The following is an 18,396-nucleotide window of genomic DNA, read 5'->3' on the forward strand; positions in this document are numbered from 1 at the left end:
TTGTTTGCGTGTGCGCGTTACATTTTTCACAGCATAACTCCCTTTAGATGTGGAGACAAAGGAGGCTGGCGGCTAGAGTCTGGGCTGCTGAAACATATGGGCCATGTCATTTATCACATCTGCTGGTGAAGGAATGAGAGCCCATCAGTGGCCTGGCATTGATCCCTGTATGGGCCAGCCATTGTTTCCAGCAGCACCTGGTGGAGTTCTGTCTGCAGTAATGGGGAGGAGGAGACACACGGGGAGGGGGAGAGGATTAGTTTGGAAAAAGGGAGGTGTCAACAATCCTCGAGGCTCGAGCAGCAGAAAAGTTTGAAACAAAGCTGAAGTTTGAATTTGATATTTGGTTTTTATCATATCCTGCTATAATAAAAACGTTCAGTCCTGGTGGATTCTGCAATACCTGTGTGCTTTAAAGCAACGTTGTGCAACTTTTCTTACCTTAAATAACAGTTTCGAAATCATGTTGATGGCACAGTGTCTTGTATCAGGGTGAATGGTGTCTCTTACTTCAACACATCACATTGTTATGATGTCATGAGTTGTGTTCGTAGTCAGCACCTTCATTACGTCTGACAAATTGTTCCAGACCTGGGATTTGTATTTAACGACAGTGGTGTTGCACTCAGAAACTGCGGGAGGCGCCAGATTGCATTAAAATGTCAATTTATACATACTGTTGCTTTAATACTACATTTCCCAGAATTCTGCGGGGCAGCGAACGCCCCTCAAGCAGCGACTTCGTCAGAAATAAAAACAGAAGAGAAACCTCGTAATCTTTTAACCAGTGCCTGGTTAGGCGATTTAAAAAAGCAAGGTGGGAATGGCGGACCCCGCCACTAACAATGAAAAATACAACACAGAAAGGACAGATAGCCGAAAAAATTGCTGAAAAATGCCAAATAGAATAAAAAATGGAATTGAGTTTAATTCAAATCTTAAAAGTATTGTTGCTTTAATGTTATTATGTAATGTTGTAGTAAATTAATTAAAGTGCGTGACTGCTTTGATGTTTTTACCTGTTAAAGAGACACTACTTTTTAATAACTTGCCAAATTGTAACACTTATGACACACCTGTATGTTAAGCATTAGCATTATAGTTTCAGTTTAAAAACATGAACCTAAAGTGTTTTTTGTTTTGTTCAGATTCAAAGGTTGCAATTGTCACATATTCACACAATATGAGCAGTGAAATGCAAGATGGCGCATGTTTGATGCTTTGCTGAAAAAGGAAAGTATGAAACATAAAACTATTATGAATTTGAAAACAGAATCATAAAAGGATTCAAGTCCAAATACAACGATAGAAATACATGAGATATAAAGATTAAGATGCTCTGTGTTGGCTGTTTGTTCTTGCTTGTGTTTTGATGTCTGACGCTCTGATATTTTCACCTGGCTTTGTTAAAAAACACATTTGCTTACTCAGCATTGTTTGTCTGCAGTAATTCATCACACAGGCTTTGAGCTATTGATGGAAGCAGCATCGGTTAGCAGGCCCCTGTCAATGATTCACTCACTAAGCCCATCTGTCAGGCGCCCTCTGCTTCTCCCCTCTTCCTCTCCACCACTGCTGCTCTCAACCCTCCTCTTCCTCAGTGATGGATGCATTAAGTCCTTGACAGCCTCAAATGGCCACATTCAACACAAAAAACAGCTCACAGGTTCAGTTGTTGTTACGTTATCCCCCCACAAATATTCAATCAATTACTGTCTCAAAGTCACCTGTGGCGCAGAACGAAAACCATTTACAACTTGTGAGCAGAAAGGCTGTGTGGGAAGGTTGATTTCTGGAAGTGACTGGTAACTTTTTGAGTATTCACAGCTTAGCCGAGGACAAGCGATCAATAAATCAACCGCTCACAGAATCCATCACGATTGTGCCATTAAATGCTCCCAATATAGTCAATGATAAACTGCGGCCAGCGTGTTTTCTGTGGAGGTGGTGTGGTGCATCCTTACAGAGCAGAGTGAACCACACAGGGAGGAGGATGAAGTATCTGACTGTCTGGGCTTTGAAAAGAAACCTGAGGATCTTGGTGTGAGCACTGATCAGTGGTGTGAGTCCAAGCTCAGGTGTGGCAAACAGTGCCATCTGTGGGCGGAGGACGAGAACTGCATGATGGGAACTACAGCTTTCAGGTTCAAACTGAGCAAAATGAGTTTTAATTCAACAATAATTGTTTCCCTTAGTTTGTTTTGAGACTTTTTCCCACTTTGGCTTCAAAGCTGGAGTTCAAATTACATTCCTGACCTTAGAAAACTGCTGTGGGAAAAAAAATCTTACCACCATACCATCTTACTACCCTTCAGTAGCTGATGAAGCTGATTTGGGGACAAAACTTACTGTGATGAGGAGTTAACTTATACATTCGCAGCGTTATTACACTTTTATTTGAACACCTACTTGACAAACTGTGACAATCTCATCATCTCAAACATCTCAAAATGTAACGCCAGGCTGGGACAACTCATTCCACATTTAACAACTCGAGCAGCTAAAGAAATTAAAAAGGTGCTAATTAATTTAAACAATCATATTTTTGTGAAATAAGAACTGCTTCTGGGAAACTTCTGCATTAGACTTTTTTAGATTAAACTTTGTTTTTGTATGTGATCTAGGCTGGTTTGTGTCCCTCATCTGATTTAGACGTTTGTTATGTTTTTCAGGAGGGTCACTAATTTCTTTCTATTACCAGTTAGTGGTAGTTCATTGATGTCCTGAGGAGGGCAAACAAGTTTCAATTGATTTTCTATTTGCCATTTTACCTCCCATCTGCTGTCTGCCCTTGTGAGAATCTCTGAGAGTCTGAATTCCCATTGCATCTCAGAAACAAGGTTATTAGAGTTAAACTAAAACAAAACTGAAAAACTAAAAACGTGTATGAATGTTTTAGTTAACTGAAGTAAAAAAAAACAAACAGTAACAGGCGATAGTGAACTTTCAAGACAAACTGAAAAAATAAAACATAGAAATTAATAAAAAAGTGAACTAGAACATTTTAAAACGATGAAAACTAAACATAAACAAACGAAGTAGTCCAGTAGTCCAAATAGTCCAGATGATTCAGCGCAGTGCAAAATGTATAATACTAAACATTTTCATTGAATCAAACCCAAATTTTGATACTGCTGTATACATGGTTGTCATTTTTTAAAAATGTGTTTACATTCAGTAATTTCCTTTCAACATAGAAGCTTTTACCAGCAGTGGCGGAGTCCGCCATTCCAGCAGAGGATCCAAATTTCCTACCCGTAAAAAGGGATTCACAGAAAATTATACAACGCGTGGTCCTGTGATAAGAGCCCGACCAAAACATGATTTTGGGAGCCGATAAAAGGTGTAAAAAATTCTGATATTGACGACTGATTTACATCCATTTGTTGCAGTGATCCCCAAAACATGGTTATCAAACACGTGTAAAATGTAACAAAGACACGATAGTTTAGAGTTTAACAATTATCTTTAAGGTATAAAATTCACCCCACGCGTGTTTTTCTGCATTGTTATATCTAAAAAGAAGTTTTAATAATCAGCCGATACCAGTTTATCTGTAATAGGCCAATATTGGCGGATAATATCAGCCAGCCGATATGTTGGTCGGGCTCCATCCAACATACTTTTTATCTCATTTACTGTTTAGTGTTCACTCTCACACAGTATCAGATCAGAGTACTGTATCAGAGCTGTATTAAGCTCATGTAGACTGAACGCTTCCTGTTGCTAGTTCACATTATACATTTCCAGCTGGCAAAATATGTGGTGGCTTTTATTGTGAAGAAGTCTCAGGATAAGCATTGCATTTGTCACAGCGGTCAGCTGATAACAATCATTGCATCTACAAAAGATGATTTCAATCATTTACAGGATTTTTTGCTGTCACCAAATCAACCAGGACTGAAATCTTGAGGATAATAACTGTAAACACAGTCAGGCACAGGCTGAATCCTCTCAGTGATTGCCTTGTTTGTTAATAATATGAGTTTAATGTTGATTTATTGATGTTAACATGCTGCACGTGGCACATTTAAGAACCCCTTCAGACAAAAACAGGTTTCTCTTACACCCATTTACAAACAAAAGACTGTAAGTGAGGTGTGTGCACGGCGGCTGCGTCTCCAGCTGTGCAGAGATCACTGCAGCTTTCACTCACCCTCTGAGAGCCCGGGCCCTCAGCGGTGACCCCCTCACATCAAACTTGACTGCTCGTGTCCTGTCTGCACGCCGAGTTGTCGTGTAGGCTGTGTCGCTCTGTCACAAGACATGTCCCACATTTGCAGCCGCCATCGTTGGCCAGCAGGATGAGAGCGTCTGTCAGGAGAGCTGACACGCATGCCACTTTACTGGGCGACTGACAGAGGGCCACGCCACACTGTCACTTCTCCCAGATCCATTGCCTGAGGATAAACACGGGGCGCACACAGATATACACACACTCACACACGTTAATAACACAAGAGTAAACAGAGCTGGAATCTCGGAGAGTGACTGACTGACAGCCGGGGCTGGATGACCGGCCGAGGCTGAGGATGCTGGAGCTCTGTGTCACCCCTCATTCTTACAATCTCCAGCTGTCACATCAAACACTCCTGCTCCAGCGTTGCTCCGCCTCCAGACTCAACCCCACCACCACCACCACCACCACCACCACCGCCCCCGTCCTCTGTACTGAGATCTCATCAGAAATGTATCCTGTAGAGCAGGAGGACACAGACACAGTGTATCACCCATGCTGATGATGGCCTCTGAGTAAATATTGCCTCATACTGTTGTCATTCTGTTGAATGTGTCGGGGGTTTAAAGTGACGATCTAATGATCACAGACTGGATGTAAAGACTTTGGTCATTTCAGGGAAGAGCTATAAAATCTCCTGTCACGATTTACCTCCAGACTGGTGACAGAAGCCAGTATAGTATCAGTAAGATGAGCGTCCACAACAGCTTCAGAGCTCCAAGTCTCTGAAGTACTGGCACTGTTTTACACTTACACTCCACTACATCTTAGAAACACATTTTACTTGACTGCATTTATTTGTGAGAAGGCTATAACTTTGTTCATATGTCCGACAGTGATTTCACCACTTGACCCAAAGAGTTCAAAGTACTGTATCCAATATCTCACCAAAAAGATTTGACAAAAGTCCAAAAACATGAAAAAACATTTTCTGCAGCAGAACTGAGTTTTTTCTTTCCCCCATTAATCATCTCACAACCCTTCAGATTTATCTTGTGACCCTTGAAAAGGCCCCTCGGTTGAGAACCACTGAACTAAACTACCGAACAATATTTAACACAGTTACAACTTCTTCCTCCTCAACAAGCCACAACAGTAAAATGCTACTTATGCATCAATGCACCGTTATTAACAGTCTGTTAATGACATAAATATGACAGTTTTTCTGCATCGTAAACCTCAAAAGTAAAGAAGACTAATACTTTCAAGTTGGTAAAACTTTCCAGCTCGTACAACTCAAGTTTAATAGTTTACTTGGTGGTTCTGAGGTAATCAACTCTAAACATTTACAGTGCATATACACAAAGAAATTGAATTATGCACACAAGTCTGAGAGGTCAAACCCTCTAGACTGCTAAATTCTGACTACAATCACACTGTTTTCATACAAATCGCAACCCTAAAACACATTTTTCCAAAACTCTAACACAAATCTCATCTCATCGCATTTAACACATTTTGTTTCTTCAAATAGCCTCACCCTGATTACCAGCTGGTCTCATTCAGGTCTGTTGTGTTTCCCCAGAAAGCAGAACCTTAAGGACCGGGAAACTCACAAAACACTGCACAAATCACAACAAGGGTCAAAGCAAGATCGGCCCCTTGGTGTTTAGGATTGGACCCAAAAACCAAAGGTGAAGTGGGAAACAAAGAGGATGGAAACCGGCCAAAAGAAAAAACTCAAACACAGTTAACACAGAATGCTAACTGATGGTGTTGACTCCCTGGAAACACACAACCAACTGAGCAGAGGGAACTGTGACCTCCTTATATATCCTCCTCAGCTGACTGATTGCAGTCAGCTGAGGGAGAACATCACAGGTGCACCCAGTACCGCCTGATGACCTAGATGTTGGGAAATCTTAGAGCATACAAGAGTCCTCAGGTGACCTCGACTCTGTTGGGGAACAGAGAGGAAGAGGAAGAAGAAGAGGAAGGTGACCCAATATGTCTCATCTACTCTAACAATGTTTCAGTGTCACCTATAAGCCTGCCGTCGGACTCTGGGAAGCTGAGCTGTGAGTTTAGACCAATTTGAGCTCATCGGATAAACAAATAAATGATTGTGCTGATGCAATATTTACATCATATAATTACAGTATTGTTTCACTTCACTGCACTGTACAATATGGTGATAGTCTTTATACTGTAGCTATTCTGGGACAACAACAACTAAATGTTACGATAAAGAAGGAAAACAACAATTTCAACACACATTTATCCATGTGACGCGACATGAAGACAAAAGTTTTTATATACATTCATCACACCATTGTTTAAACTGATGCTCTGTAAGAGACATTCACATGATAGCTGTGTGTTTCCTTTTGGTTTTGACAGGAAAGAACACGAGTTTTGACAAAATGGTTAAAGCTGCAGTGTGTTTTTAAACATTTTTTAAAATAAGCTTAAATAGCTCTTTATTCCAACAGTAATCACTGTGATAAAGTTAACTGCAAAAGGACAGGGAGGTAGTTAAAACGCCCGCGGCAGCTTTAACTGTTCAGTTTTGTGTTTAGACTTTTGAGAAGTTGAGCTGAAGTCTCAGAAAACTTGCTCAAACAAGGAGGAAAAAAAATGTCAACACAGGGAAGGAATTTCTGAGTATTTTTAAAGACACACTATAGAGGATTGATCAGTTGCTGTTTATAAAGACACCGTTCGATGCTGAATCTCATTCCTTGGCAGTCAAATATTGACGCCCGACCCAAAGCATCGGTACGTGACGACCGATCTTACTCCAGAATTGCTGTTGCCTAGAAACATCCCAAACACAACAAAATAATAAGGAAATAAGAGGAATTATTATTGTATGAGTCTGCATTGTTATTAATATTTTATAAAACCTGCATAGTTTACCTTTAAAGGGACACTGTGTAGTTTTGGAGAAGAAATTCAAACTCAGAATTTTAATATTTACAACACAAATGAGGCGATAATACAAACTCAGAAATATTTATTATTTCCATCAGTGAATAAACAGGCTGCTCTCAGAGGAAAATAAGGTCCCAGATCACTGTTTGAAGCTAGAAAAGGTGGCAGGGTCCGCCACATATAAACAAAGTAAAACAGTATGAAACTGTGTTGTCCTCTAAGCTCAGTTTGTTTATGTAGTTTGTATCAGCGTAAAAAAACATCAGGCACTAACGATCTTTCTCTTCTGATTAAATTTTCTTCCCCAAAACTACATAATGCACCTTTAAGTACACTTTGCATTATGGGAATGGTACAATTACTTCAGCAAAAGATCTCGAGCGCATCTTTCCTTCCTGGTGTTTTGATGTCAGTGTGGTTGGACAGTCTCTAACAAGTTTGTCTAAAAATCTCTGATGGGTTTCTAACTGGGCTCAGACCTGCTGATGGTGACAGCTGAAGCATTTCTGTACCGATCGAACCGTTCAGTTTTGCTTCTCTTCACTCATTTCTTCAGCTTTGGAGCTGCTGACGGACTTACAGCGTCCTCTAATGGCTGAAAGGTAAATGACATCTATTTAAATAAATAAATAAATGAAGGCAGGATGTTTCTCCTCTCATCCTTTATTTATCAGGGATTGCTTTTGCTGAGAGCATTGCTCTGTTCTTTTATTCCTGGCCACAGTCACACCTGGACAGCTGCACACCACAGTGTGTCGCAGCCTCTCAAAAAAGTATGAAGCCTCAGACCTGGAGCCTCATTTACAAGTTCATTCTTATTCTTAATTCACATCTAGGCTCTGTTATCAAACTGTTTACACTGTGAGTGAGTAGAAAATAATGCAGTAAGTGAAATTTGCATTTTAAAATCAACACTCATCATGCGTACAGCACTTGGACAACTTTTTAATAAATGTAATAATGTTAGAGCTCAATTACAATTCATGATTCCAGAAAACAAACCATGAACTCGTTCAAGGATCTCGGATCCCACAGTGGGGAAGTCGACTCGTGTGTGTGTGTGTGTGTGTGTGTGTGTGCTGCACAGTAAATCAGGAGTAATGGGCTGCTGGTTGTATCAAACGTGGTGCCATCAGCTTGCCAGCAGGTGGCAGTGTGCATTCATGCAAAGATGTTCGTCTCACAGATTATGACTGAACAAACCTCAATCAGATATAGATCATTTAGTAATTATATTAATACGCATATGGAGAAACAGATTCAGTGTAGCATGAATGTGATCTCTGAGCTCACACAGAGAGATGTTGCTGTTTCATCTCCATGCTACACCAAGACTCATGAATACAAAATGGATGATTGTGAAGCCCCTTAAAAACAGGCAGGGACTTGAAACCACCTTTTTTCTTTTTTTATCCCAGATGTATGATGCATTATGTAGGTGGACCGGATACAGACATCAAGACCATCAAGTCAGCAGCACGCAGCAGCTCTGTGTGTGCTTCCCCAGCGGCTCGCTCCAGTGTCACAGCTGTTTAACTCTAGTAATGCCAGCTAATTAAGTATGGTGTAGGGCGACCTGCTGGGACCCCCACGCTTGTGAGTTCATACTGGAGACTCCCAGAAGCTCAGGTCAGGAGGCTGCAGGCTTTGGGACATGAATGATTAATCCTGAGATTGACTTTGCTCTTCTCATCAGAGGCTCTTGCTGCTGGTAACAGTTAGTTGAGTTAGACAAGAACAGCTGTTCCGGTTTATTTTTTGAAGTCCTGAATGTTGTCATGCTCATCACCAGGAATGAGGGAAGACAGATGAATGGAAACACATAGAAGGATTATTCAAGTGTAGGTAAGAGGAAAGACATCCTCCTTTACGTTGCGTCTGTCAAGCATTCTGACTTAAAACAAAAAAACACACAAAAAATCCCCCAGCCAGACCAACATTTGATGATGAAAGTTGTCTTGAACTTCAAAAAAGCGAGACGTTTGACGAGCGGTGCTGTGAACTCGTGTTTGAACAAGATCAAGCTCGAAATATTATCAAAGATAATCATTTATTTAAAAGGAAACTAGATAATACAAATGAAACAAAAATCATTTTGTCACATAAACGATTTCATGAGTCATTAACAGCAAAAAGGAATCCAGTTCTCCCACAAGGAAACTCATTTGCCGTCTCGCTCGCAGACATTTCTCTTGTGAGTTTCATGACATGAATAGTTTTTTTTTCGCACAGGGTGCCTTTTCCAAAAGTGCTCTCTGTGGAGTAAATACTGTACAGTGCAATGCCAAGTAAACAATACATCACATCTGATCATTCATTGGTAAACATGTTTTATATCAAAGAACTTAAATGTTCAAAGTTTCATCAATACAGTACATTTATAGCAGACTTCACATAGACCCTGGGCAACCTCCCAGTCTCAGAGTATTTCACATTTAATTATCTCCCCTTGGAATTCCACCACCGCCTTCTGATTAGTGTTGCTTTTCTGCAACCTTCAGTTCTGTTTCTCCGAGTGCAGCCTCACCCGCTCTTCTCACAGTTCACATGCCCTCTGCTCTCCTTCAGTTTGTCTTTCTGGCCCTCAGGAGTCTTGGAGTCTCCTCTCAAATCGCTAACCACGGCTCGGAGGGTTTTGAACCTGTCCAGCCGGGAGCTCTGGGCCGCTTGAAGTCTGACCTCTGAACCCTGAGATGCACTGAGGGAGCTGAGGGAGCGCACCGCCGCCATGCCGCGCTCCTTTCCGGAGGTGCGGCGCGGTGTGGTCATGGTGCTGAGCTCCCCCGGGTGCTCCATGTCCCTGATGACCTCGCACAGGTAGCGGGCCAAGTCCTGGCTGGAGAAGGAGAGGGTTTTTTGGGAGCGGCGGAAGGTCAAAGGGGACGGCAAGGTTTCTGTCTCAGAGGGGGGGATGGCCAGACGCAGGGCGATCGCCGCGCTGCCGTTCCCGTTAGACAGCCCCTTCTTGTTGCTGTCCTGGGGAAGCTTGGTCTGCGGGCAGGAGATGATGCTCTGCGGGTAGCTGTACCGGAGAGACTGTGCCGGGCTGGGCTGAAGGGAGCGCTGCAGCTCCACCATGTTAAAGGCATTCTGAGAGACCATCAGAGAGGAAAAGCAGAGGACAGAGAAGAAGAAATAAAGTGTTTTTTTTTCCCCCCTGTGCAATCTTTTCTGAAATTCAAGAGATAATGAAAAACAACATTGCCACATGACACCAATCTGTGCACAGAGTAGCGTAGCTCAGCTAATGCCTCTGCTAGCAAATGAACCCACTCCTCAGACTAAAGAAGAAGAAGCTCCAACCACGAAGGAAGAGATGCCGGCAACAACAGCACCATTGATTAACCTAGTAATTAATTATCTGATTGCAGAGAGGGGAGAACTGCTATTACCAGCACTATTAAAACAGAGGCTTTAACAGCTATGGCTGTCTACTTGCTTAATTCCAGTTAATTGACTAACATTTCCCAGACCTCCAGGGAACTGATATTTGGTTTTCATTTCAAGGCACCAACAAACAGCTCTTCCTCTCTCTCTTTCTCAAGTGTTGCTGGTTTAGCTTCTGTATTATCTTATTTGTATTATTTCAAAAGTCCTTTTAAAATAGTTTCATGACAGAGCTTAATGCGCAGAGGTTGTGTATTATATTCATGTGTACCTGGTCCTGCTCCCCTCCGCCTTCCTCGTCGTAGTTGAGCACGTTTTCCCGGATGTCCTCCCACTCGCCGTGGTGCGCAGACACGTGGTACACGCCCTCCTTCAGACCTTTGTGTCTCCTCCAGCAGGAGTAGAGAAACAGGCCCAGCATCAACACTGAGGGGTGCCAGAGAGTAAGGTTAACAACAGCCGGAGCACACGGAGATAATTAAATGAGATCCTGAGCAGAAAAACAACCATCTTTGAGAGTGAATGATGTTGACAACGTGAGCTGAAGGAGACGATATGAACACAGAGATGCTAAAAAAACAACACCGGCTGTATCGTTTTGATATACAGCAGGTATTTTTTTATACATCCTTTGAAATAAACAGGAAATGCATCAGATAATATTTCACTTTAAGTGGATTTTCCATCACATATGAGTTAAGAGTAACATGGAGACCTGGCGTCAGCTCTGGTTCGGTTTCTCTCCTTTCTGTCCTGCAGCTCATTTTTCTGTTATGCTCGGAGATGCCTCCTCCTCTCATGCTCTTCTCTTTAATGGTGTCCCCCAGGGCTCTATTCTGGGTCTACTCTTATTATGTCACCCCCGGGGCAGATCATGTATGGACACGATATTGCTTTTCATTTCTCTGTGGATGATATGCAACTATCCAACACCATAGTGTGGGTGAATACGAATGAGGCAACCGTCCCTGGCGTCCTCCTCGTCCATTTAAGTAAGGGCTAATGCCCGTGCAGGTGTCCCTTATCAGGAGCTAATGGACGACGTGAGGTCCATTAATTCCTGATCACAGACACCTTGCCAAAGAAAAAAACATTAAGACGATTAACGTATACTTTTGACGTGTTTCGCCAACAAAATATAAAGTTTCCCCGGCAACATCTCGTTCACTGCTCCACTAAATGGGACAGACCTGCGATACGACTTAGCAACGGGAGATAAACTAGATAAACCAGACCCCTCGGCTCAGCTGTTAGCCAGACAGCTAACGTTATGCTCGCAAGATTCAAAGTCAACATCGTTGCGTACGTTAAGACAAACTGTAAATATAATTTCACGGCATGTTCAACAACACGACTCGCCAGCTAACCAGCCATGTCACTGTCCCCAGATTCATAAACAAATGACTTTTTACGTTATTTTACGTTATGTTATTCATTACTTGGTACCAGTGGACAGAGGTGACGGTATATCAAAAGTTAATTGACACCCTCCAGCCAATCAGAATCTAGTATTCACCCAGACCGTGGTATAAATCCTGCTAATGGACACCTAGTTGGGTTTTATCCCTTATGTATGTCCCTTTAAAGCCTGTTACCACGGATGTTTCCAGTTTTAATGTCCTCCCTTCCCAAAATTAAAAAATCGGATGGTCCAAAAATGTTCTGCAGTTGACAGACTTCCAATCAGATATAACTATAATCATCCCCTCCAGCCCCGACGCCAGCAGAATTAACGATCTCTCGTCTAGTCAGTGTACCCTGTCTTATCTAATAATGTTAAAAAAAAGAGGCTGTTATTTTTTGATGCACAATTGACAAAAGTGCTGCAGCAGTGCTGCTTTTTGTCCAACTCAGACATTTACCCGAGATCAGGTCATTCCTTTTTCTCTGTAGATTTAGAAAAAGGTCACTCGTGTTTTATCTCCTCCGAACTTGACTGCTGCAGTGCACTTTGTTCAGGTATCAGGAGCTGAAACATCCAGAGACGACAACCGCCGCTGCTACATCACACCAATCTCAGCTGCCCTTCGCTGGTTACTCGTGAGCTTTTCGAATTGATTTTAAGATTTTTAACTGCTTGTTTTGAAAGCCTTGAATGGTCCTGGCTCCTGCTGCACCTGCGATCCGCTAACTCCCTGTGAGCCCGGTTGCTGCTGGAGGTCCTCTGACAGGGACCTGCTAATTGTCCCTGTCCATTGTTTTTGCATGTAACTAGATAAATGATGCTGTTTTGTTTCATATCCTTTTGTTCTGGATCACTTTTGTTTCACAGGCAAAGCACTTTGCAACTTTTGTTTTGAAAGGTGGCAGATAAGTAAAGTCATCATTATTATAATTATTACTTTCTTTAGCAAAGACTGCAGCTCCTTGAAAAAACATATTAAATGCGTTTGTACTCCTCCCAGCTTAAACTCAAAGCCTGAGTGGCTCTGCTGAACGCCGGAGAGGAATACTGCAGGAGTCGAGCAAGAAAAGGTCCTAAAGCATACACATCAATCACAGCTATTGTGTGCTGAATTATACAACGTGCTGGACTGACCTTTAAAGTCCATTAATCTCAACCAATATTTTTCTCCCATCTGCCATCCCTCTTTCTCTTTTCCCCTTCCTCACTATCTTGTCGTTGCTAGTTCACTCTTTCTTTTCTCTTTAATTCCTTCTTTTTGTCTTCCTGTATTGGACTTTTCCTCCGTCTTTTCTTCTTCTGTCATTAAGGCTCTCTCTGCTCACTATTTTTCCGTTTCCTCTCTGGCCTCATGTCTGGCCTCTGCTTTTATCTCCCCGCATTTGATGGGATCCATTTCAACTCGGGATAGTTTATATGGTGCGTGCTAAGTATCGGTTTAATTGGAAATCTCTCGAGAAATGCAAGGTAATCACATTAGTCTGGATTTTTTAAAAGTAATTGCTTAGAAAGAGAATAATGCACCGATGGCTCTTCGGGGTCACACTAACAGGCAGGTGTTCATAAACAAAGACAGAAAAACAACTCCCTGAGAGCTAATCTACATTAAGAGAGAGAAAAAAACCCGTCTCAATTAAAAATCATCATCTCTATTTATTCACACCTCTGCTGCTGCACTTGTTTTTTTTACATTTTTATTCTGCTCTCATATCAGACAGAAGGAGGAGAAGAGATTGTAAGCTTCCCCCCCCTCGCTCCTTAGCTCGGCTGTCCTCAGTATGGGGCGGAGGGAGAGCGGTATTGATCAGCTGACCCGGCTCTCTCTCCGCTGCGCCCTCGCGGAAAACACCAGAATCTCGATGAGGCCCCGGTGCCAAGCAGACGCCGGGCCCTGCCTCTCTCACCTCCAGAATTACCCGCTCCGAGGTGCTGCCTGCAGGCCTGTGCTCACCTCGACATCACCTGAGCTGATATTCAACACATCTCTATGGGGGAGGCGTCGATACACAGCGCAGAGGGGATGAAGCACAACCCCCTCCACAACACACACACATAATTAGGCCGAGGTAAACACACACACACACACACACACACACACACACACACACACACACACACACACACACACACACACACACACACATATACACTAGTTACCTGTTGCAAAGTCTTACCCCTTTGCCTGCAGCTATAGTGCCCAGAGTGTGTGTGTGAAGCACATTCCAGTGAGATCAATATCACTCAGGATGGAGAACAAACATCACAGTCATTCATCAATCCATAATGCTGCTGCCTCTTTGCCCCCTAACCGTTACTATGAACTGGGTATTATGATGTTAGCCTGGACCTGGACTGTGCATTATGAATGAGAGTGTGAGTGCGTAAACAGCTGCCTACATATCGCCTGATGGTAACAACTTAACCCTTTCACTGCAGCTCCAGGACGAGGATGATGAGAAAAAAATTGAGCTGTGACAGATGAAAACATGGATGGCAGGTTGGGGGGGGAGGAGGGGAGAAAACTTGACGAATGAGCAGAAGGAAATGAGACAGGTGAGAGACGAGGAAGAGTTGAGAAAAAAATCTTTTATTTATAAACCTGAACAGGCACTTTACATGATCGCTTGGCATCCAGAGCCCCATATGGGAAGCTAATTTCTTCCATTCTTCAAAAAAACCTTCTGAACGTCAGATTTGATGCCAGGCTAATAAGACTTGGACAGACATCATCTGGCTTCTGTCGACTGCTCGCACTGAACTCACATTCTTGCTCGGCCGGTGATGGCTTATGTAAAACTTAATGGATGATCATTTTAACTTTTAATGCACGTCGAGGCAGAGCACGAGTCCCCCTTTAATTTAGCACCCAGCTAGCAGTCTCGCTTAGTGCAGAGTGCGAGCCTGCGGTAATGGTTGTGGTTCCTGTGTTGATGAGGGTCATCATTAAACAACTACATACTGTAAAACCAGCTGTTTATTAAACCCGACCACTGGATTCATTATATTTCCACATTCAGGGCTGTTTATCGTCACTCTTTCTTTTTGTTTTCAGTAGTTAGTTTAGCTTATTTTTCTTCCATCTTTCGAGGTGTGAGAACGGCAGCAGTCACCAAAGATAGCTATTTTCTGATCTGAATTATATCGAAAGGAACAGTCGAGTGATTCTCGTCGAGGTGAGAAGTTTGAGTCTTGAATATAAATGCCTCATCAGCGACCGCGGCCGAGCGACTTCAAATAAGACGGCACCTTCTTATAGTTAGCGACACATGAATTTTCATGAATGATGCCAGCGCCCCACTTTATCATCTTTGAATTCATTATCAAATATTGAAGACCGCTTTATATGTTTCACTCTCAAGTGTCAGAATAACTGATGTCCCAATACCAGCCACATGCCCTGGAGGGAATGTTGAGTCAGTTATAGAGGCAGGGACAGTGTATTGAATTGCCCAAGCGTTTTATAAGCCTGTCTCTGACAGCAAGACTCATAAACAGCAATGTGGCCCTGCAGAGGGTAGTGGGTGCAACAACATGCAAGCTACTCACACACATACACACATATTGTCCTTCTGTCACTGAGAGGACCAGAAAAATCAGATTTCCTTCGCTGCAATGCCTAAAAACTAACACAATTAACTCGTCCCGTTCCTGCCGTGCCTTAACGATGAATGTGGTCGATAGTTCATCTGTTCTGACACAAGTGTGGTGCTTCTTGTTAAAGACGTCGATGCATATACATTTAAAAAAGGCGCTGCTGGCAGCAGATGTGGGCAGATATTGCGTCTTGGTCCTATTAGATGTTAACACAGCTTATGACACCATCAACCATGCAGTTTTATTAAGACTGTTAAAACAAGTGGGCCGGTGTCGTCAGCATCTAACCAGTCAGAGCTCCTGAAACATTTTCTCTGATTAAAGTCTGATTAAAGTCTGATCTGTTGGTCAATGGAAAATCAATGGTTCATTTCAGCTTTTCACTGGTTTTTAAATGTTATATCTTAAGGTTTTGGACTGCTGAAAAAAACCCAGCGTTTTTAACTATTTTTCAGATGTTTCAAGGACTAAGTGATTAATTGATTCACTGGGAAAAAAAACTGAAAATTCATCAAATATGACAAACAGTGCTCAGTCGAGGCTCCTAATAAAACAGAACTTCTTCTCAGTTAATACAGACAACTGTATATCTTTATCTGAAAACTGAACTTGTGGTGATCCTCAGGGTTATATTCTAGGCCCTCGTGTTTGTCAGTGGGCATCCACATAATGTTAAAAAAATTATGTCTTTCAACAGACACACAACTGTATCAGAAGTTTCTCAGTCATCCAGGTCATGGTTATTCTAGGTGCTGTATCGTAGGCAACTGGACCTGTTTCAGAATGAGGCAGATGTTTTAATTTTTCAGGCTGCTGAATTAAAAACATTTTGATGCAGAGAAAAATAAATTGTTTAAAAATAGTTTAATTAACAAGAAATGTATCTTTTTGAGTACTTCATAGCTTGAAAAAGACATTTAGCTAAAGTTTATTAGCTAAATTAGCTAATTTTTGAATATATTAAATGTATTTTTTAGAAACTAGTCTAACATTTTCACAGCAACAGAAATCCCTTGCGTGTTTTAAAGACTCGTTCCTCTGTTGGCAGCTGGTGATGAGTATTTTTTCACGAGGAAACAAACTAGTTCCTCCAAATTTTCAGTTTTGAGAGTCGACACGTAGATGATGTTTGTTCTGGTGAATAATTCAAACGTCTTATTGATTTTTTTTACTTTAGCACAAAATGATTTTTTGTGGATTTCTTGCCCCTGTTCTTTTTTTCTTTCATTGCACTTGTTGCCATATTTCTGACCACAGGAATCTTTACCCTGGTTTTGTCTTTGTACTATCGAGACTAACAATGCTCGGGTTAAACGACGACATCTGTGCAATCATACCTAGTAGCTTAAGAAACACCATGCACACAGTCATAAAACTCAAAATTCAGCAGCTCAGCTCTCGACAGGACCTACAGCGAGACCACATAACCCTCCTCTTATACGTAGTTATTTTAAGATTCCAGTCCTGACGGACAAAGTAGTCGATGGTCACTCTGCAGCATATATCCCTGAACTCCTGACCCGTCATGTGTCAGATAGCAGCCTCAGATCATTCAGCAAGTCATGAAGTCGTGAAGGCCCACAAACTTTTCGCCCAAGGCCGTCCAATTCAGATTTTCACCTTTAAAATACTTTAAAAACATATTTTATAAAACCTTCCTTGGTGTCACGCTCTCCCTTCACTCTTCTCTGCACTCCGATTTAATTTTCTGAACTTTATATTTATGTGTGTGTTTTCTCTGCAGTCAGCAGTTTGAATCACATAAGGCCGGCTTCTTTGCCCTTAACACAATGAATAAAATACATGTGAAAACGTTTTTTTTTTTGACTCGACGGACATGAAAAAAGAAGCTTGTTTTGCTTACATATACACGTTATTCTTCACTACAGATTTAGTACTTTCATTGCAGGGGCGCTTATCATTAATCAGTTGCACTTGCAGAGCTGTCAATCAAAGGCCCGGCTTACTTAGAGGTCGGAGAGGTAACAGCATGCAGTCAGCGCCTGATCCTGTATTGTGCTGACTGCATGCCGTGCTGTAGATGGGAATGTGCTGTGAGACTGTTAGATATGTTTAACGTTTTTACTTTTTAGTGACCTTCAAATACCTCATCAGAGGAATCTTTAGTCATACAAACAAGACTGGCTTTTTGTTTCTTTAGTAGTAACGAGTTACATAACAAAGGAAATGTATGAGTACAAGTGACTAATCAGAATCATTTCCAATAAACTGAAAGATTATGTGTTAAATGATCAGTCCTGCTTATTAAATTCCTCCAAGAGCCACTGGCCTATCTCATAAATTAGTTGTAACCAAGTTTAAAACAAGACTGGAAAGTTGAGAATGAAAGTTAAAGATAAAAACATTAAAAATATGTTTTATCAGTAATTTTAAATGTTTCATTTCAAGGCTGTGAATATTTTCTTATAATCTTCCTCCTTTATTTATTTTGAGGACTCGTTCCTCTGTGGGCAGCTAATGATGGTTATTATCTGCATATCATCAGCTTTTTGTTTATTTTCTCCAGCTAGCATGCTGTCACATTATTTAAAAATGTAATGAAAAATATATTTCCTTCGTGCTGTTTGTTGTTGTGACTGGTTCAAATGTCTTTTTGCATTTTGTACTTTGGCACAAAATGTTTTTGTCACTCCCAGATCTCTGACCACAGGAATCTTTAGCCCATGTTATGTCTTTGTGACATCACCGTGAGAGACTCACTCACAACACTTGTGTCAAATCCAAACTATCCCTTTAAACTTGATTATAATGAAGTTTAACCCTCTTACCTTAAGTATAAAACTAACTCTTAAAACACACCTTAACCTAAATTTAACCTTTAACCTGGAATAAGCTGGATTAAAGTGAGAGACGATGAAAGAAAACCGTCCTTCCTTTG

The 18,396-nt window shown here is 41.6% G+C and overlaps 1 protein-coding gene across 1 annotated transcript in view; it reads right to left on the reverse strand.

Annotated features, from left to right (window-relative positions):
* Positions 1–9,634: 9,634 nt before the first annotated feature.
* The window catches only part of LOC141001527 (neural-cadherin-like), a 95,104-nt gene continuing 86,342 nt past the window's right edge, over positions 9,635–18,396 (reverse strand). Inside the window, exons 32-33 of the mRNA XM_073472628.1 lie at positions 10,770–10,924; positions 9,635–10,201 (exon numbers count right to left, since the gene is read on the reverse strand). Coding sequence (XP_073328729.1) covers positions 9,635–10,201; positions 10,770–10,924 — 722 coding nt within the window. The remainder of the gene's footprint in view (positions 10,202–10,769; positions 10,925–18,396) is intronic.

This window comes from Pagrus major, chromosome 8 (genome assembly GCF_040436345.1).
Source record: "Pagrus major chromosome 8, Pma_NU_1.0".
NCBI lineage: Eukaryota > Metazoa > Chordata > Actinopteri > Spariformes > Sparidae > Pagrus > Pagrus major.